Here is a 20,258-nt window from a genome sequence, read left to right on the forward strand (position 1 = left end):
TGATACAGCTTCCCCCAAAACTCTAATGAAGAGACTGATACTGCCTTTTTTGTATGCATCCGAGTGGCTGTTGGACATGTCAGTGCTTCATAGGGACTTGTATGTTTGTCTTTATATCTATCATTCTGTCCAATTTGCTAATACACTTGATATCCATGGTGAAACCATATAGAATGTTCTGGGAGGATGTATATTATCGTGATTGTCAGGGGATTGTTGTCATTTTTGATGGCAAATATTAAGAGGCTATTGGAATGTTGCCATAAGTGGCTGGTACCTCTAATTACCTTAACTGCAGTTGATTGGTGGTTTGACACAAAGAACCTAATTATACTGAGAAATGACTGAAAGTTATTACCAAGTGAGGTATTTTCATTTGTTATACTTTTATGTCCTCCTCTGTAATTAATATCCTTTGTAATTACCTTTGTAATTAACTCTCCAATTGTTTACATCACACAACTTTCCGATTTTCAGAATTTGAGGCCTTATTTGTAAATTTTACATATGTAGCTGGATAAAGCACGAGATTTTTACTGTCATTGAGTGTTAGTAACTCAGTCCAAATGGTAATTAATCACATAACTAAAATAATACATGAGACATTATTGTAATTAAAGTTCAGATTGATTTTCATATTTAAAACTAGTGATGATACTATAAAAATTATGTCAGTGAATATTGTATATTGTACCTTATTCAGCTGTAACATCAGTTTCTTTACGTTTTGTAAATTATAATTGTAACATCAAAATGGTACAAATTTAATATTAGGTTATTTTGAAATTTGTTGTTAAAATTCTATATAAAGCAAAGCAGCAATGCTGCGAGAGAGTCAGTTGTTGAGTTCTTTTGTCAGTCAGTGTTTTTGTTGGTGTGACGAGTTGTCAATAAATTTTTTAGAGTTGAAAACTGTTATATTCTTCATCAAATGATCTCCAGGCAATAGACAGTTAAATTAAATGTAACGATGTGAGTGGAACGTTATAAGTTGTGGTCAGTAACAAACTAGATCGAGTACCATTGAGTTGTAAATTGCCTTAATATTTATTAGTTTTGGTTTATTGTGCATTTTCAACTATGATGGTAATTTTGGCTTGCAAACAAATATTGCTGATTAGAAGAAGATAATTCAACTGTTAAGCTACTGAGTAACAATAGGGGTCACCGATAACATAGGACCAGAGATGCATCTACATATCACAAATATCGCTGACAACAATCTTCCTTGCTCGCACCATGGGAGACCCCTCCACCACCCATGATTTCTACAGGACTAAGTCCAGAAGTGAACCTCCAACCCCTACCCACTACATGGTGTTCTGTGCTGGAAATAGTGGAGAGGGAGGGGCTCTGTGGCAGTATTGTTTGTCACGATCAACTCTGCCCAACATATTGGCTGCAGCAACTATGAACATGTTTCATATGTAACTGAAAATTATGATCAATATTAGGAAACGATAGTTGCTACTCATGATGTAGTGGAGATGCTGAGTCACAGATAGGTACAACAAAGAGAATGTCACAAAATAAGCTTTCGGCCAACAAGGCCTTTGTCAAAAATAGATGGCAGACAGAAACAGACACACACACACACACACACACACACACACACACACACACACACACACACACACACACTCAACTAACACATGCCTGACTACAATCTCTGGCAACTAAAGCCACACTACGAGCAGCAGCAGCAGTGCATGATGGGACAGGCAACTGGGTGGGTGTGAGGAGGAGGCTGACCCAGGAAGAGGGAGTGGGGGATGGTGAAGTATTGCTGGGGAGTGTGCAGGGATGAGGAGGAGAAAGGGTAGGGCAGCTAGGTGCAGTCAGGAGGTTAGACTGAGGGCGGGGGGAGAGAGGGAGTAGCAGAAGAGGAGAGAAGTAAAGTAAAAAGACTGGATGTGTTGGTGGAACAAATTGCTTTGTAGTGCTAGAATAGGAACTGGTAAGGAGCTAGATTGGTGAAGACAATGACTAATGAAGGTTGAGGCCAGAAGAGTTACACAAATGTAGGATATATTGCAGGGAGAAATCCACCTGTGAAACTCAGAAAAGCTGGTGTTGATGGGAAGGATCTGTATGGCACAAGCTCTGAAGCAGTCTTCACAATGAAGAATGTCATGTTGGGTGGCATGCTTGGTGACAGGATGCTCAGGATGGTCACAGTTTGTCGGTGGCCATTCATGTAGACAGACTGCTTAATGGTTGTAATGCCCACATAGAATGCAGCACAATGGTTTCCATCATGCATTTTCCATTGTTTGAAAATCATGATCTTTGTCTATCTGTTCCCATTTGCCTCTTGAGAAATGCATTTTCTATCTGTTCAGTGTACGATAGTGCTAGTAAAGTGTGGAGATCTTTGCAAAGGCATCTGTAGATCCTACCCAGGATTTCTTCACATTTAAAGAAAATTGAAATTTCTAAGCAAATAAATTTACCTAGAATTGTCTACTAACAATGCTTGCTGAAAATAAGAAAAAAATTTAAATTTTCAGTTGTAAATGACATGCTTATTTTTCACAAGTAGAAAAATTACAAAACACTAAAAGTATTTTCAAACAACCATCAATGTACATATACTATCAAAAAAAGACAGTACCAATTTGACAAATAGTCTTTTGATATTCTGTAACAATAGAGCCCTTGACACATTCTAGATACCCAATATGATTGAAAAAGTGAAAATACTTGCTACAAAATTCCATCTATCCATCTTTTAACAATGTATAAAATAAATACATAAATAAAAATAAAAATTTGGTACTCACCATGTGATTACTTCCACTCTTTAACAGACAAATGTTCTTTCTCTTCTTTTGCTTAAATTGGGCATTATGGGTTTTTACCCATGACTTTTCCCATGATCATTTTGGATCTGAAAACATTTTATGTCCTTTTATTAGGATGGAGGGCCTATGGACATATCTGTATACAATATACACTGATCAACCAGAACATTATGACCATTGACCTACTATTTATATAAACCCATCCAGGTGATAGCAGCATCACCTGGGCAAGAATGACTGCTAGTCAGACTCACACATGGTGCACGTGGTATGAGTGAGCGTGTTGTCCATGTGTAGAATGGGAAAGGCATGCAATCTATCTGAACTTGACTGAGGGCAGATTGTGATGGCCCAGAGGTTCAGCATGAGCATTTCAGAACTGCATGACTTATCAGGTGTTTGAGAAGTACTGTGGTGAGTGTCTTCATCATGTGGCAAAGCCAAGGTGAAACTATGTCCAGATGTCATGGGGTTGGACAGCTGCCCCTCATTACAAATGTTGGACGCTGTAGGTTGGGCAAACTGGTTAAACAGGGCAGGCAGTGAACTGTGGTGGAACTAATATCAGACTTCATTCCTGGGTGGATACAAGTGTGTCTGAACACACAGCCCACAAACATGCCTAACAGTTGATCTCTGCAGCCGATGATCCATGTATTTCCCAATGTTAACACCATGACATCAGCAACTATGACTGAAATGGGCACATGACATCAGCAACTACGACTGAAATGGGCACATGACCATTTGCACTGGATGTTGGTGCAGTGGCACAGCATATTACATGGACTGATGAATCCTAGTAGCTTCTTCGTCATGGCAGTGGGAGGGTGTAAATCCGTTTTCTTCCAGGCAAACAGCTCCTTGACACTTGTGCTGCAGAATGGAAAGAAGCAGATGGTAGCTCCATTATGTTCTGGGGAACATTCATATGGGCATCCATGGGTCCACTTGAGCCTGTGTAAGGCATCACGATGGTCAAGGAGTATTGTACACAGCTTGCAGAACATGTACACCCCTTCGTGGCAATCATGTTTCCCAATGGCAGTGTATTTTTTCATAAGATAATGTGCCATGTCACAAGGCCAGGAGTGTGATGGAGCAGTTTGAGGAACAAAGTGGTGAGTTCCAATTGGAATGCTGTCCCCCCAATGTGCCAGATCTAAACCTGATTGAACACATCTGGGAAGTGATTGAATGTGGAATCTGAACTCATTGCCTCCCTCCCCAGAATTTATTGAAATTACCTGAGTTGTGTGTGAAGATGTGGTGTTATCTCCCTGCTGCCTTCCAAGGCCTCATTGCTTCCATGCCATGACATGTCACTGCTATTATTCATGCCAAAAGTGGACATACCGGCTATTAGGTAGGTTGTCATAATGCTCTGGCTGATCAGTGCATATTATTTCCTACTGGCATGAGCATGTGAATTCTATTTATGTTCAAAATAGCATACACAATTTAAAACAAATGTATAGACCGAGAAAATATTACATCAGTTAAGAATGTATTTTATTATAGAAAAAAGTAAGCTGAAGTTTTTCTCATTAGAACATTTGCAAATTTAAAGATCATCTAACATCTTGGATTTCAACAGTAATGTATAGTTTAAACATTGTGTCATAGAAAGTGTGATGCCTTAAATTTAATGCATGGAAAGAAAGACAGGAATCGGTATTACTGGAGAAGTTCAGCCAAAACTACCACCCATCAGTAGATGAAGAAAGAGTCGGTAGCAAGGCAACATGGTAAGAAATGAAAGGGGCGGATTTCAAAAATTAACTGAATAGCATCCAATGGCAATTGTCCATCAATATGAACAGAACAGATGGTAGTAGTTGTATCCCTGCAGTAGTGTACGCTGCCCTATTACTAGAAACTTTGTTTGAATGTTAACTCTTGATATTAGGTAAATGGTCACAGACTGACAAATATCAGAAACAAATAGTAAATTCAATATGGCTCAATGCATTAAAAAAACAATGAAGTCACACTGACAATTTATATACACAGGCAATTAAATACTAACCACAGTAATAGAAAAATTATCTGCTGTGTTTTGAAGCATAAAATCAATGAACTGTAATTTATAATTAACAATGTGAATACAGGTCTTTGTGTCCATTTTATATCATTTCCTGTAGTGCAACTTTTCCTGCTTTGGTTTTATTGAGATGTTGTAGCAATGACCTTAGAGCCCCAGCCCTGTATAATGATTTTACATTCCAGGTTCCAATAAACACATCATTTTTCCTTCTTTGTTTGACTTTCCCTTTCCCTTTAACAGTGCTGTGTCATTGTTCATGTGTTGGGTTTACTCCTTTAGGAACTTTGGCTTCACTATACCTCTAGTGCCCTCCCTGCCCTATGTTGTGGAACACACTTTCACACTTTGTCAGGATCCTCCATCAAGACCACTCTGGCTTGGGTGACCCTACCAGTTGCTACACTACCACTGGTACTTCTCTTGAATTTGACAGAACACGCAAGCCCTCCCACCCAGCACTGAAGGTGCCTCCATCAAGGTGGCATCCCCTGAGAGGGGCACAGAGTGCTTGATATGGGAAGCTGGATAATTTTCTACCATGGTCCAGAAAGCAACCATGAATTTGGTACAGGGGTCGCAGTAAGACAAAAATTACACATATAGTGGGTGGATTTACTGGACTAACATCTAGAATCTCACAGATAAGGTCGAAGACCCACTCCACAAACTATTCATTGATCAATGTACATACACCAACAGAAGTAGCAGAAGACCAGGATAAAGACACTTTCTGTGAGAACCTTTAGAGAGATGCCCTGGGCATGATGTTAAAATAATTACTGGCAACCTCAATGCACAGATTGGGAAAGAAGGTCATTACCATCAAATGGTTAGCTGTGGACTGAAGGGGCAACACTTACAGCTGTAGATACAGTAGAAAGTTTAACAGGGACGCACAGAGGCACCAGTGTCAACCTGTAGTTGCATTTTTTTTTTATTGTGAAAAGTGAGCATGATGAATAGTTTCTTAGGTGAAACCACAGTGGGATGAGATTCCAATGAAAGCACATTAATGTGCATAAAGTCCTGGCAAGAGAAGTGTGTTTAGTCCAGAGTACAGCAGTCAGATGTGAAATGTCCTTCCTTTCATCATGCCTCACACTGTGCCAACCTATCAGGGCAGTCTTCTCTGACATGTTCAGAGACAGTCTGGGCATGATGTAAATGAGAGCCAGTCAGGGGGCCAACACTTCTTCCCTTGTTTATGAGACAGAGATGGAGTGTGACGGTGTGTGCACTCTACTGTTGCCACATTTTCTGTGCCAGCAAAGCTGGATCCCTCTCACAGATCTGATGTGATAGCCACCACCTTCCTCCCAGATCATAATTGATGTTACATGAACTAGGAAACTTCAGAGGATTGAGCCCACTTTAAAAAGTCTTACAAAGTAGGGTCCTCAAATTATAGAGCTTTTGTGACACAACTTCTTATCCACAGCTTCCTGAATGATCCCATCCATAATTATCACCTCTGCACGCAGTTTTTTATTTACTGGAGTCACAAAATGGCATTTCCTACTGTGTGTCTGCAGGTGAGCCGCCCATGCTAAAATTACACATGAGCTGCAGTGATATGGCAATGTCAGTAAAGAAGATATTTAATAGAGCACACATTTCATCAAAGGTCAGATGTGCCAGTTCTGTAAGAAGGGCCAGTTTGCATACAGTTGGTACATACAGGGTGGGATTAACATCAAGAAAAGTGATTTTACCATGGCTGGATCCATTAGCTGGAATGTGGAAAATTGTTGCCAAAGTCCCATCTGATATGCTTCCCACTCTTCCACCTTCTCATCATAAGGTGAGAATAGTGGTTGTTTTGTAGCCAAAGGGCACGAGAGCAAAGCAGACAACAAGGCTTCCTAATGTTTCTATCCCTCTAACAACGTTTCCATCCCTCTAACTGCTGTTACAGAAATTGCTGTAGCATAACTTTTATTGACACACCTAATAAGGTAGCCTGTAGTGCAGAGCCTATGGTAATGTAACAGACATGAAAAATGCCCTTGATTGTCACCAATTATGTTATATCTCACAACATACAAAAGCATGAGATGACACCTCCAGAACATGTATATTTAATGAGTTCATAGGACAATATTTCACAGCAGATGCAAGGCTTAGCCACATGGCAAGATAGGTACAGTAAAGCTCTAGCTTGCATGGCAAATAGAATAAGGAGCAAACCCAGATTCAGGTTGATTGCTGGGTAGTGATTGCATACATAGATGGCATGTCGCACATGATGCTGGGAGGTGCCTGTGCAGCCATTGCATATGGTCCATACCAGGTATGTTTAAAGGAAAACATTGAAGTAATTAAGGGTTGGACTGTTAGATTTGTTTCTGGTAGGTTTGAATATCACACAGGTGTGACGGCCACACTTCACAATAGTGGATGAGGATTAACTGTTGTGTGGTAATGTGCCAGTCATGTGCCGAGGGCTGACGGAGATCTCAGCTGGTACCCAACGTTTAGGTGGTAACCTCGTGGGTTACCACAATCAGTCTCCACAAACAATTATTTTCCATTTAAGACTGTATAACCATATTAAAGCTGTTTCTAACTGCTTTACGTAGTTTAAATGACTTCCTTCCAGTAGGCTGCAACCTGTAAGCACTGTCAGTCTATGTTTTTACCAATCCATTGCTGTGGCACAGCATTCAAAACGCTATTCAGCAAAACTGGTCCAGTGAATTGACTCCAATTTTTGCACTTATAGCCAGTCCCCTTTCTTTTTATTGGTTCTATAGTAGTATAATATTAACCTGTATCCATCAAGAAGAATCTGTTCAGTTTCAATGATCTCCATGTGATGTTTTGATATGCACAAAAGTCTGCTGGAATTCCATGTATACATCTATTATCCAGTATGGGTTTGACAAGTTCATTTGGTTTACCTGTGAGGCTTCTGAAGTTTTGGTGAAAGTCGGTAAATGCATTTTGCTATGCATGGTTTTGTCGTAACTGAAGTATTTTGTTGTGTTAATAGCTGTTACAACTATAACTACATTTATTCTGCAGCTTTGTCTTTCTGGTGAGTTTATCCTTAAAAACCTGTAATGTTCAGATGCGGCATTAGTAGTGTCCTGTTTGACAGGACAGGATTGCTTAAATATCTGGGCATAACACTGCAAAGAGGTGTGATGTGGAATGAGCATGTGAGGATTGTAGTATGAAAAGCAAATGGCTCTTTGGTTTATTGCAAGAATTCTAGCAAAGTGCAGTTCAGCTGCAATGGAGACTGCATATATAATACTAGTGTGACCTATTCTTGAGTACTGCTCATGTGTCTGGGATACACACCAAGTCAGTTGAAAAGAAGACATTGAAGCAGTTCAGAGGTGGACTGCTAGATTTGCTACTGGTAGGTTTGAACAACACACAGGTGTAATGGAGATACTTCAGGAACTCAAATGGGAATTCCTGGAGGGGAGGCGACATTCTTTTTCAGGAACACAATTGAGAAAATTTAGAGAACCAGCATTTGAAGTTGATTGCAGAATGATTCTGTGGTCTCTAACATACAGGGCTATTACAAATGATTGAAGCGATTTCATAAATTCACTGTAGCTCTATTCATTGACATATGGTCACGACACACTACAGATATGTAGAAAAACTCATAAAGTTTTGTTCGGCTGAAGCCGCACTTCAGGTTTCTGCCGCCAGAGCGCTCGAGAGCGCAGTGAGACAAAATGGCGACAGGATCCGAGAAAGCTTATGTCGTGCTTGAAATGCACTCACATCAGTCAGTCATAACAGTGCAACGACACTTCAGGACGAAGTTCAACAAAGATCCACCGACTGCTAACTCCATTCGGTGATGGTATGCGCAGTTTAAAGCTTCTGGATGCATCTGTAAGGGGAAATCAACGGGTTGGCCTGCAGTGAGCGAAGAAACGGTTGAACGCGTGCGGGCAAGTTTCACGCGTAGCCCGCGGAAAATTGGCTCATGCCACAACTGGAGACCGACAGCGCCGACTTCATCTTTCAACAGGATGGTGCTCCACCGCACTTCCATCATGATGTTTGGCATTTCTTAAACAGGAGATTGGAAAACCGACGGATCGGTCGTGGTGGAGATCATGATCAGCAATTCATGTCATGGCCTCCACGCTCTCTCGATTTAACCCCATGTGATTTCTTTCTGTGGGGTTATGTGAAAGATTCAGTGTTTAAACCTCCTCTACCAAGAAACGTGCCAGAACTGCGAGCTCGCATCAACGATGCTTTCGAACTCATTGATGGGGACATGCTGCGCCGAGTGTGGGAGGAACTTGATTATTGGCTTGATGTCTGCCAAATCACTAAAGGAGCACATATCGAACATTTGTGAATGCCTAAAAAAACTTTTTCAGTTTTTGTATGTGTGTGCAAAGCATTGTGAAAATATCTCAAATAATAAAGTTATTGTAGAGCTGTGAAATCGCTTCAATCATTTGTAATAACCCTGTACATCACGCCTAAGGACTATGATTACACTAGTCAACAGCCATTTTGCATCTGGGATGTGATACATAAACTAGTATGTATTTTGGTGTGTAGGATCTGAATATAACTTTCAAAATGTTCTAGCACATATTTTTTGAGTTTTTAAAGGTTTTTTATTTTTCATATTCAGTATTTCACTTTTTGCTGTTCTTCTGTTTTGATGTTTAATTGTTTGTTTTTGATTTGCAGAGGAGAGCTAGAAGATCTACAGATCATCAGTAAGTGTTTGGTGTGGAAATCCAGTGGTGTGAAAGAGATCCTCAGTGAGTGTTTCCTGGGAAAGATAGTGCAAACAATTTTGTGTTTAAAACTTACACTAAGAAAAATGCCAACTAGTAAATCTCATTAATGTCTAAACCACCCCGATAACTTTTGTTATTTGTGAGGGAAATTCACTCCAAAAGCCCAGAGAAAATCAATCACTGATTTGGTTAAGAAAGTATATAAATTGTATTTTGATTGTCCTGTTGGTGACCAAGATATAAATTTTGCACGTCATATTGCCTGCATAATATGTACTACAACCCTAACCGAGTGGTTGAAAGGAAACTGCTGAGCCATGCCACTTGCTGTTCTGATGGTGTGGCGTGAGCCTAATGACCATTATTCAGACTGTTACTTCTGTCTTACAAATATTTTGGGACATTCAAGCAAAACTAGACATAAAATAAAGTGTGTTTGCCTGTGCCCCATGATGAGGGGTTGCCTGTTCCTGTCTGTAACTTGAAAGCCATGGAACCAGACACCATGTCAAGTGAATGGCCTATAAGGAAGTTGTATGTTCCTGGAAATGTAAGTGTGAACAATACCCCATTGGTTGAGCCCAATAAAATCATTTTGCCTCCCCTTCATATCAAGTTGGGCCTTATCATGAACTTTGTAAAAGCTCTAGATAAAGAAGGTGAGGTCTTCAATCACTTACAAGAAAAGCTTCCCAAATTAAGTGAGGCAAAGCTGAAAGAGGGCAGATTTGTTGGACCACAAATAAGAAAATTGCTGAAAGATCCAACCTTTGATACCAAACTCACAGATATCCAATTAGCTGCATGGTCTTCTTTTAAAGCAATTGTGGATGGCTTTCTGGGTAACAGGAAAGGCAAAAACTATGTTACCATTGTGAATGACCTGTTATGGGGTGTAGCATGTTGCTTAAAAATCACTTTTTACATTCTCACCTTCATTTCTTCCCGGAAAATTTGGGAGCCATAAGCAATGAGCATGGTGAATGCTTTCATCAAGACATTCTTACCATGGAACACCGTTACCAAGGCCGTTAGGACCCTTTGATGAGGGGTGACTGCTGCTGGGGTCTTGTTAGGGAGAGTGATGAAACGGCAAACAAAAGAAGAGCTCCGTCATTGCATTTTTCAAAAACCAAAGACGATTAAAGGTGAAAATATCTTCTGAACTAATTTGAACCTTTTATTGGCATCATGCCCACATATACAAACAAAATAGTATTGACTTCAAACGTTCTGAATGTGTATTTTTGTTTGACTTAATTGTGTCAATTTTCACTATTACCATTTTGTACTCTGTAGTGTATCTACCAAATGTGACATCATAGACAAAACAGTGTGTTCAGCACCCAAAAATTAGGTAAATCCACCCATATACAAACCAGATGCAGAATTAAGTTAAATTTGTTAACTACTGTTATAAGATATGAGAAATTATGGCTCATAGAGAGGCATGTAGACAGTCATGTATCCCTCATTCTATTTGTGGGTGGAACAGGAAAGGAGATGACTATTAATGGTACAAGGTACTCTCCACCATGCAGTGTGAGGTGGATTGTGGAGTATCAGTGTAGATGTAGATCTAGATGTAAAAAAGGCCTAGAGAAAATAAAGGGAATCACACAGTCAGGATGGCTATTGCTTTGGTCAGGCAGGATGCTTCTGGCAATTAGCTGTGCAAGTAGTCTCTTACCAGAAGCATTCAAGTGCAAACCATGACAAGACAAGTGCTATGAAGTCTTAGGAGAAATAAACACCAACAATTCTACACTAGATGAAGCCATTGCATGTGGTTCACACATGCCACACACAGACATAAAATAACATGGGAATTACCTGGTTTGCACTATAATATAGAAGGATTGGTACAAAAATAAATACTTTTGCATAATTGTTACGAGATTGGCTCTACATGTAGTTGAAGTTACAGAAAACCAGAAATCTCTTGGTAACATCCATTGTTCCAAACTGCAAGACTTTTGCAGCAGACCACATACTGTAAAGAAGCTGGCAGCATTGCCCTTTTGTTTGACAAAGTAATTTTATAACAGCAATGTTTAAATGCACATTTTGCTCTGGGTTTATTTTTTTTTCTTATATATATACATACTTTCCCCTAATCCTCTGCAGGAGTTCCGAGCAAATTATATCAGGTCAGATAAGTGTAAATCTCATCATCTTGGAAATCTGAACATCAACACTTTATGTAGAGTGTCAGAAAAACAAATGTTTTACAGGTTGTTTTCTATCTTATGGAAGATCTACTTGTGCTGTTACCCACTAGACTAGTTCACACATATAGCAGTTGTTTTTTCCTCTTTAAATATACTTGAATAAATGTGTGTTCAGCTTTGAGTTGGTTGTCTTCTCTGTACTCTGAACTTCTGCATATGAAGTAAAATTACCTTCTGATCATGCTAGTGCAGTTCTGATGGAATTCTTCTCCAATGTAATTATCCTTAACATTTAAATATGGCAACAATGTACTGTATGCTGATAATATGACACTAATAACAGATGGAGAAAATCTGCAAGATGTCATAGAATACAACAAAGTAGTAACTGAAATGAGCAGTGACTGGTGCAGAGTCAATCTTTTATCAATAAACAAATTGAAAACTGAAGAAATTTACTTCACCCTGAAACCAATTGAACAGAATACAAAAAATGTCAAGCTACTAGGTTTACATATAGATCAAAAACTTACATGGGACAGACACACAAATTATCTATGTGGCAAACTTGCTCGAACTCTCTTTCTATTACACAAGCTGATTCATGTTATCAATAAAAATCTGCTAATCTCCACATACTTTGCTTTTTTCCATTCACAACTGCAATATGGGGCACTTCTTTGGGGGAACTCAGTGGGTTCAAGTACCATCTTCAAGTGCCAGAAGAAAGCAGTCAGGTGCATTTTAGGACTAGCACCAAGACAAAGTTGCAAAAACCATTTTCAAGAACTAAAGATAATGACACTACCTAGTATATACATTTATAATTGTTTAATATATGCTAAAGAGAATTAAAGAACTTTAACTTAAGATCTGAAGTGCATGTTCATAATACTCGAAAGAATTGTAACATAGACCTACCATACACAAGGCTGACATTAACACAAAAGAGCCATAAACACCTTAGCTTAAAATTTTATAACAAACTCCCAAAAGCTGTGAGCGAACTACCGATGAATAACTTTAAGCAGACAACAGAAGTGTGGCTCAAATGTACGCCATATTACTCACTTGATGAGTTTCTAAACAGTGACACAAAAGAGATATGCTACATGAAACAAAAAACTGCCATGTGAATTATAGATATATGTTTGTGACAGTAATGTACCAGCAAAGACTTTTTACATGGATACGTAAGATGTAATATAAATATATTTTGATACTATTGTATATTTAACTGTTATGATGTATTATTATTATTATTATTATTATTATTACTGTTGTGAATGAATAATTGTGGTATTATCAATATTACTTTAGCATGCATATCTGCTTACCCTGCACAGGTACAATTATTATTGTAATTTAAAAAAAAAAGTATTGAACGCACTGACGTTGCCAAGAGTATGGAAAACATATTGAAAGGCAAATAAAGATTCTACTGATGCTTCTAACAATAAAAGCACCAAAATAGATGAATTAGAAATCATTCTGTTAGAATGCGTAAATATTAGAGTTGTTTATTTAAATGTTTATATGAGCACTAGTTTACTGAGGACACAAAGTTCTAAAACAAATAGGGAACTTCAGATTAGGAAGTAGCTTTTGCAGAAGAACCAAGTCACTTGGAGGCTCATGTACTACATAGTGGTATAAATTATGAGACCAGAAACTGTTTTAATTATTTAAATGAAAAATGTGTGTTTGAGAGCTGTTGTGTAGAAATAGTGAACTCACGAGCAAATGTTATAATAATCTCAATATACATAATTCCAGGGACATCAACAACAGAACTATTCTTATCTAAGCTTCAAATTATGCTAGAAGACCTTTGTAGAGAAAAAAATAAAAAAATTGTAATAGCTACTGATTTTAATATTGCTATCACATGTGATAGTAGCCACACTTCAAGATTCACTACTTGGTAAAGAAATATGGTTTCAAATTAAATTTCTTTGAATCTACCAGAGACAATGGGCAATCAGAAACATATATTGACAACGTTCTAACTAATTATGTATATGAAGATGTGTAGACAATTTGTCTAGATCTAGGTATTTCAGATCATTCTGCATTGTTCATTCAGCTGACACAGACAGATAGGAACATTCCACATATGAGGACCCATATGAGCAGGAAATTTAGCACAGAAAACTTGTTAACATTTAGTGAGAAGCTAAAAGAGAAAACATGGCCTTTTGATCATTGTAACTCAAGTAAAACAAACTTTGAGAAATTCCTAAATAGTTTTCTTGGTGTCTTTAATGAAACATTTCCACCTAGACTCTGCAGCAATAATATAACAAATAAAGTAAAATGGATTATCCAGGGCATAAAAATTTCCAGTGTAAGGAAAAGGCAACTGCACAGAGAACTAAAATATAATAAAGATATTGATTTCATTAAATATGTTAGACTCTATAAAACCATATTTAAAAGAGTTGTCAGAGCAACAAAACAACTGGCAAATAACTGGCTAATTTTAAATCATAAAAATAAGACAAAGGCTGTGTGGTCAGTCATTAAATCTGAGTTAGGTGTTAAAGTCTGTAATCAAGAAATTTCAAAAATTGACACTGAAGGAAATACTATTGTACATCCAACTCAGATACCAGAGCACTTTAATGAATTCTTTATAAATGAAGCAAAGTCTGATGTAAATGTAACAGATTATCACAAGAAAGTAAATCCCTTTGGCCTAGGTGAAAACTCTCAAAACTTTACAAAATTCTTAAATGTTTCTGTGGAAGATGTAGAAAATGCTATTCTAACATTAAGAAACAAAAAATCTGCAGGTCAGGATGGAATACCCACCAAAGTCATTAAAGTGATACACAATAGAATTGCAAACCCACTAGCTCAAATAATAGATCATTGTTTTGAAGAGGACTGTTTCCCAGAGGTACTGAAATATGCTGAAGTCAAACCACTCTTCAAGAAGGGATCAAGAGAGATCATGGGAAATTATCATCCTATCTCGATTCTCCCAGTCCTATCTAAAATATTTGAAAAACTTGCTGTTCCACAAATTCAAAACTTCATTGCAAAATATTCTGTTATTCTAAACAGCCAATTTGGTTTCCAGTAGGGGAAAAATACCATAGATGCAGTAAAAGTTTCATTTTTCTGCAACCTCACAAAGGTGCTTCATTCTGTAAACCAAACACTGCTTGTTTACAAAATTGAAAAGTATGGCATTAGCAGTGGTGCCCTACAATGGCTTAAATCCTACTTATCCAACAGAAAGCAAAGAGTTAGTATTTCTTCAAATGGCACATATTATTTTTCTGACTGGAAAAAAATATCCCAGGGTGTTCCACAAGGCCCAATCCTATTTCTCTTTCATGTTAATGACTTACCATTAAATATCAGCTCCCCATCAGTTCTGTTCGCAGATGATACTTCTGTCTTAGTTGAAGATGAGGATTCGGAAAAAAATCCCAAATCTGTGATCAGTACCCTCACTACCTTAGAAGCTTGGTTTCAGCTAAGTGTCTAAACATATCTAAGATTTACGTGATGCAGTTCAAAACCAAACAGTCAAAATGTGAGCAGATTAAGACTGTACACAACAATCAAAGTATAGAAGAAGTTGACTCAGTCAAATTCTTAGGTTTAAATGTAGATAAAAATTTGAGTTGGCAGGCACACATTGAATCTCTGGCAAACAAACTGAGCAGCTTTGGATTTGCAATATAAATATTATCAATTTGCAACTGACATGGGCACATGAAAAGTAGCATATACAAACTACTTTGAATCCATTATTAGGTATGGTATTGTTTTTTGGGGCAACTCGACAAACATAGAGCGAATAATAAAATACAGAAAAAAATCATTTGAAATATGTGCACTGCAAATCATGAAGAACCATGTCAACTGTTATTTAAAAACTTAAAATATTAACTCTGCCATCCTTATACAGTATGAGATTATTGTATTTTTGTACACCAGACATGAATAATTTGAGGGAAACCATTTTGTCCATTCACATGATATTAGAAACAAAGAGAATTTTATGCTCCCCACCCACTGTGTCAGATTGTATGCCAAGGGAACTCAGTACATGGGAATGAAAATTTGTAATAAATTAAAAGGGAAAAAATTGATGCAGATGAATTTAGGTGTACTTAAAAGAAAGCTATATGAGGTGCTGACACTGAAGTATTGTTACTCAGTGGATGAATTCATGTGGGGCAAATTGGAAATTTGAGCTGGATACAATGTGTTACACATTCCAAGAAATAACCTTGTAGTATATTATTTATTAGAGTGCTATTATTTAGTAATGTAAAAATCATTGTAACTCTTTCATAAATTTTTGACATGTCTCCTGTGCGCAAACCAAATGGATTGCAAATGTATGTCATGAGATGAATAAAACACAAATTCACAAAACAAAAATTCACAAATTCACTAAATCCTTGTGCTGGAATTGAATAACTTACAGTAAAATTTCAATTTTCTATTAATGAACATGAAGTACCTCTTCTGTCACTAATTCCATTACATTGTTTCTCACTATGTACAGTGACTTCTGGTATTACAGCATTACATAACAGAGAACATCTTGATATCTGACACTAGACTGAATGTTAAATCAAGGTTATTGATGTCATGTTCTGCCACAATGTCACCCCACATTGTCGTGATGCATGGTTTTACTCGGTGGTGCAACACGCTACTCCAAATCAGCACATGTAACTCACAGGGTTTATAGAAAACATTCACAAAACCACAGCTTTCGGTAGTACTGCAAATGCTGTCCCATTTTGATGACAGGTAGCATTCATTCGTATATGCCTTACAAGCAAAACAGATAACAAAAACCTCCAAACAGGTTCCTGTTCTTAATCATTAAACTATTACATTGTTTAACGATCATTGCCATCAATACACATAACTTTGCTGTATACTACAACACATAGTGCAATATATCATATTATAACAAATTATGTCACCTTGCCTTAGTGCTCAAATCATAAAGTTTTTGAGAAAACTGTATCAGAGTGTAGTGGCACATGCTAGTTCCATAATTTGCTCTCATGTTTGCAGTTTGAATTTGTAAAAGAAGTATCCACTGAACATACAGTTTATCCTTTTGTGTGTCAGGCACTAGCAGGGATAATGAGAGGTTGAGGATGGTAGGTATTTTCTTTTTTTTAACAAAAGTGTTTGATTGTGTGGACTACACAATACCTCTGCATAAGTTAGAACATTATGGGATTAAGAAAAATGCTCAGTAATGGTCCGTTTCATACATGGAAAGTAGAACACAAAAGTCTGTCATCCAGTATGAACACACAGGGAAGATTTTTCCTTCTAACTGAGGTCATGTAAAGTGCATAGTGTCTTAGGGTTCCATTTTGGGTCGTCTGCTTTTCTTGACTGAAGTTAGTGATCTTCTGCTACACATGGAAGATAATAAAACATTTTCTATTTGTAGATGACATAAGTGCTATTCTGAGAGATGTGCAATGTAATATATGTAATGCTGCTAATGGAGTAGTCAGTGACAACAGCATGTGGCTTTCAGAGAACTAACAGTTAACTACAGCGAAATGGAATACATATAATTTCTGACACACAACTATTGCAAAAGCTGAGTTTTAATGTGTCAAGGTAATTAAACAGTTAGTAGAGTAGACTATCTTAAACTCTTGGGGCTCAAAAGTTAATGGAAAGCTTTCTTGGCAGTGTCATGTTTAAGATCTCGTGCAGAAACTAAATGGTGCTGTCTTCACTGTAAGTATGATCACCATTCTCTCTGCAACTGAAACATAAAGGCTTGTTTATTTTCCTTACTTTCACTTTACTATCTCATATGATGTTAGAGTAACTCTGTGCACTCACCAATAATATTCGTGGCACAAGATAGGTAATTCACTCTGATCTATGGTGTAACTTCCTGAACTTTATATCGAATATTTTTCAGGTATCTCAGAATTCTAACTCTGCCATTTACACTACAGTGTCGCTAATCTGGCCCTCAGTAGTCCAGCCTCTCAGTAATCTTGCTCACATCCAAAATCGCACACAACAATACTTCATCATCTGCAAGAACATTTTTAATGAATCACAATGTCAAACAATGCTGTACATTTTTGAAATTGTGGAATTCTTTACAATTCAGTATCATGTCTTCTAAAAGGAAATACATTATGGTAGACTGCAAGCAGGTCTTTGGATTTAATAGAGTATAGCCACTATGTTTTTACAATAAATTACAGATACTCTCAATAATCTGTCATTTCTGCTAATTTGGCACCCATACATGCAATGAATGGCCAGATTAATGAGAGTCTAGTGTATTACATCACAGACTTTGTTATTGACAATATGACTCAATCAGTAGAAACTGCAACAGTCATTCAGTAAACAGGAGGAGATGATGTGGGAGTGGGATGGTGGTGGGGTGGAGGGGGGGGGGGGGGGGTTAGCACTGGAGGAGGTGCACAGACAGATGGGAAAAGAGGAGATGGACTAATAGACCTGGAATAAATACATACCGAAGCAATGCTGGATACTCAGCTAGTAAATAAATAAATAAAATAAATACTGGGTGGCAGGATATCCTGTAAACTATTGCATATAACCACTTTACATGTTGTGTGTGTAACTTATTTTTGATCAACTGTTGGGTAGATCCTTCCTCTACTGAGCCACTCTGATCATGAAAAAGGCAGAAATTTTACCAGTTGTGAATTTATGGAATCAGCAGTTTTAAGACTGCAGGCTGTGTGCCACAACAAACTTTCATCGACTTGGGTTGCTGGAAGAAGTGAACATTCACAGACAAAAAAATTCCATGTTCTGTATGATATTTCCTGACAATATAATGCCAATTCAACTTCATTTTGGGAAGTTTAGAGTCTTTTACAATGAATTAATTAATTTGTTATCAGCTCTGCATAGAAGATAAAAACAGTTATTTTTTTACTAAAATGATAGAAGTTACTATGTTCCTTTATATGTTACTATGTATTTCTTTAATGTTTGTTCAACATGATTTCAGCTTTAGTCTAAGGAAATCTATTTACTTATTACTGTAGATATATATTTTTTAATGTGTAAACTATCATATTACAGATCTGGCTGCCAACTATAATGGAAGTGGAAGAAGAGGAGGAAAATACTGAAGAAACACAGGCTACAATCTCAGAGTCATTTAATGATATAAGTGGTTTTATCTTTGGTTAGGTCATTAAACAGTTAATTGAAACCTTACAACAGTTAAACTGAGATCCTTTATAGCCTTTCCAGCATCATTATCCCATTTTCTCAGCTATTTCTTCCTATGGTCTCAAATATCAGAGCCTCTTACAATCGTACTCTCATGGAACTAGCAGAAAAATATCTTCAAGTGTGAAATAAAGAATTATTAAACAAAATAAAGAATGATGAAGCCCCAGGAGAAGATTCAGTTACTCTAGATCAATTTAAATATGCAAACAAGTCATTTATAGTGAGATTCCTAAACTCCTTAATGTGATCTGGTCAGGAGGTGATATATCTGAGGGCTGAAATAAGTCAACTGTCATTCCTATCTTCAAAAAAGGAGACTTGAAAAACTTTAATTATGATTGAGATTAAGCTTACTGAATTTTGCATATAAAATTTTTATAAGATCATCAAAATAAATTACACAGACACTATGAATCTATCAAGGGTTAGGAGCAAAATGGCTTTCAAACGGAAGATCATGTTGTGATGGCTATTTGTCACTGAAATTACTAATAGAAAAACACAAGAACTCAATCTAGACACACATATTGCATTTGTTGTTTTGAAAAATGCTTTTGATGAAGCCAATAGAAACAGTTTCTTACAGATTCTGGCAGATAATGGTTCTCCCCAGCCATGTATTTGTAATGTATACTAATTTACAGAACAAATTTATTCTGAGTTAAGAAAGAGGGCAAATAAACAAAATGGGATGGAACCCATGCTGGAGTATGACATGGATGTCTGCTTTCACTACTGTTGTTTATTGTTTGAATGTCTAAAATCATCCAAGAGTGGAAACAAATGCCACACATCATTCATCAAATTAGTTATTCAATAGAGATGTATAGAATTTTTATGCATATATTTTTACTGCTTGTTCATTATGTATTGTACAACATGTGGCTGATACTTGTGTGATGTCTTTTTTCACTTAGCTTCTAATTTTTTCTAGTTTAAGGTTATTATTTTCCCTGAATATATTTTTGTAAATTAACTGTATTATATTCTGTGTACTCTATATTGAAATGTTCTTCAGCTAGTTCCATTCCACATCATCTTACATTCAAAAAAGTTTACCTGAGAAAATACAACATGGACATCAGAAAAAAAATTACAGCCTTCTGTGGAAATACTCAGTACAAAGTAAGATATGTTTGAAAAATTAAATTCTGAAAAGAGTGAACTCATTCCCATGTTTAGGCTATAAAATAATCTTTCTTTCAAAAAACTAAATAATAATAATAAAAACAGATCTCACAGAGCACAAAAGTGC

At 37.1% G+C, this 20,258-nt stretch overlaps 1 protein-coding gene across 1 annotated transcript in view; it reads left to right on the top strand.

The window, feature by feature from the left end:
• LOC126088117 (uncharacterized) overlaps positions 1-18,959 on the top strand; it is a 53,242-nt gene extending 34,283 nt beyond the window's left edge. Inside the window, exons 3-4 of the mRNA XM_049906216.1 lie at positions 9,535-9,608; positions 18,848-18,959. Coding sequence (XP_049762173.1) covers positions 9,535-9,567 — 33 coding nt within the window. The 3' untranslated portion in view covers positions 9,568-9,608; positions 18,848-18,959. The remainder of the gene's footprint in view (positions 1-9,534; positions 9,609-18,847) is intronic.
• The last annotated feature ends 1,299 nt before the right edge of the window (positions 18,960-20,258 follow it).

Source organism: Schistocerca cancellata, chromosome 6 (assembly GCF_023864275.1).
Source record: "Schistocerca cancellata isolate TAMUIC-IGC-003103 chromosome 6, iqSchCanc2.1, whole genome shotgun sequence".
NCBI classification, from domain to species: domain Eukaryota; kingdom Metazoa; phylum Arthropoda; class Insecta; order Orthoptera; family Acrididae; genus Schistocerca; species Schistocerca cancellata.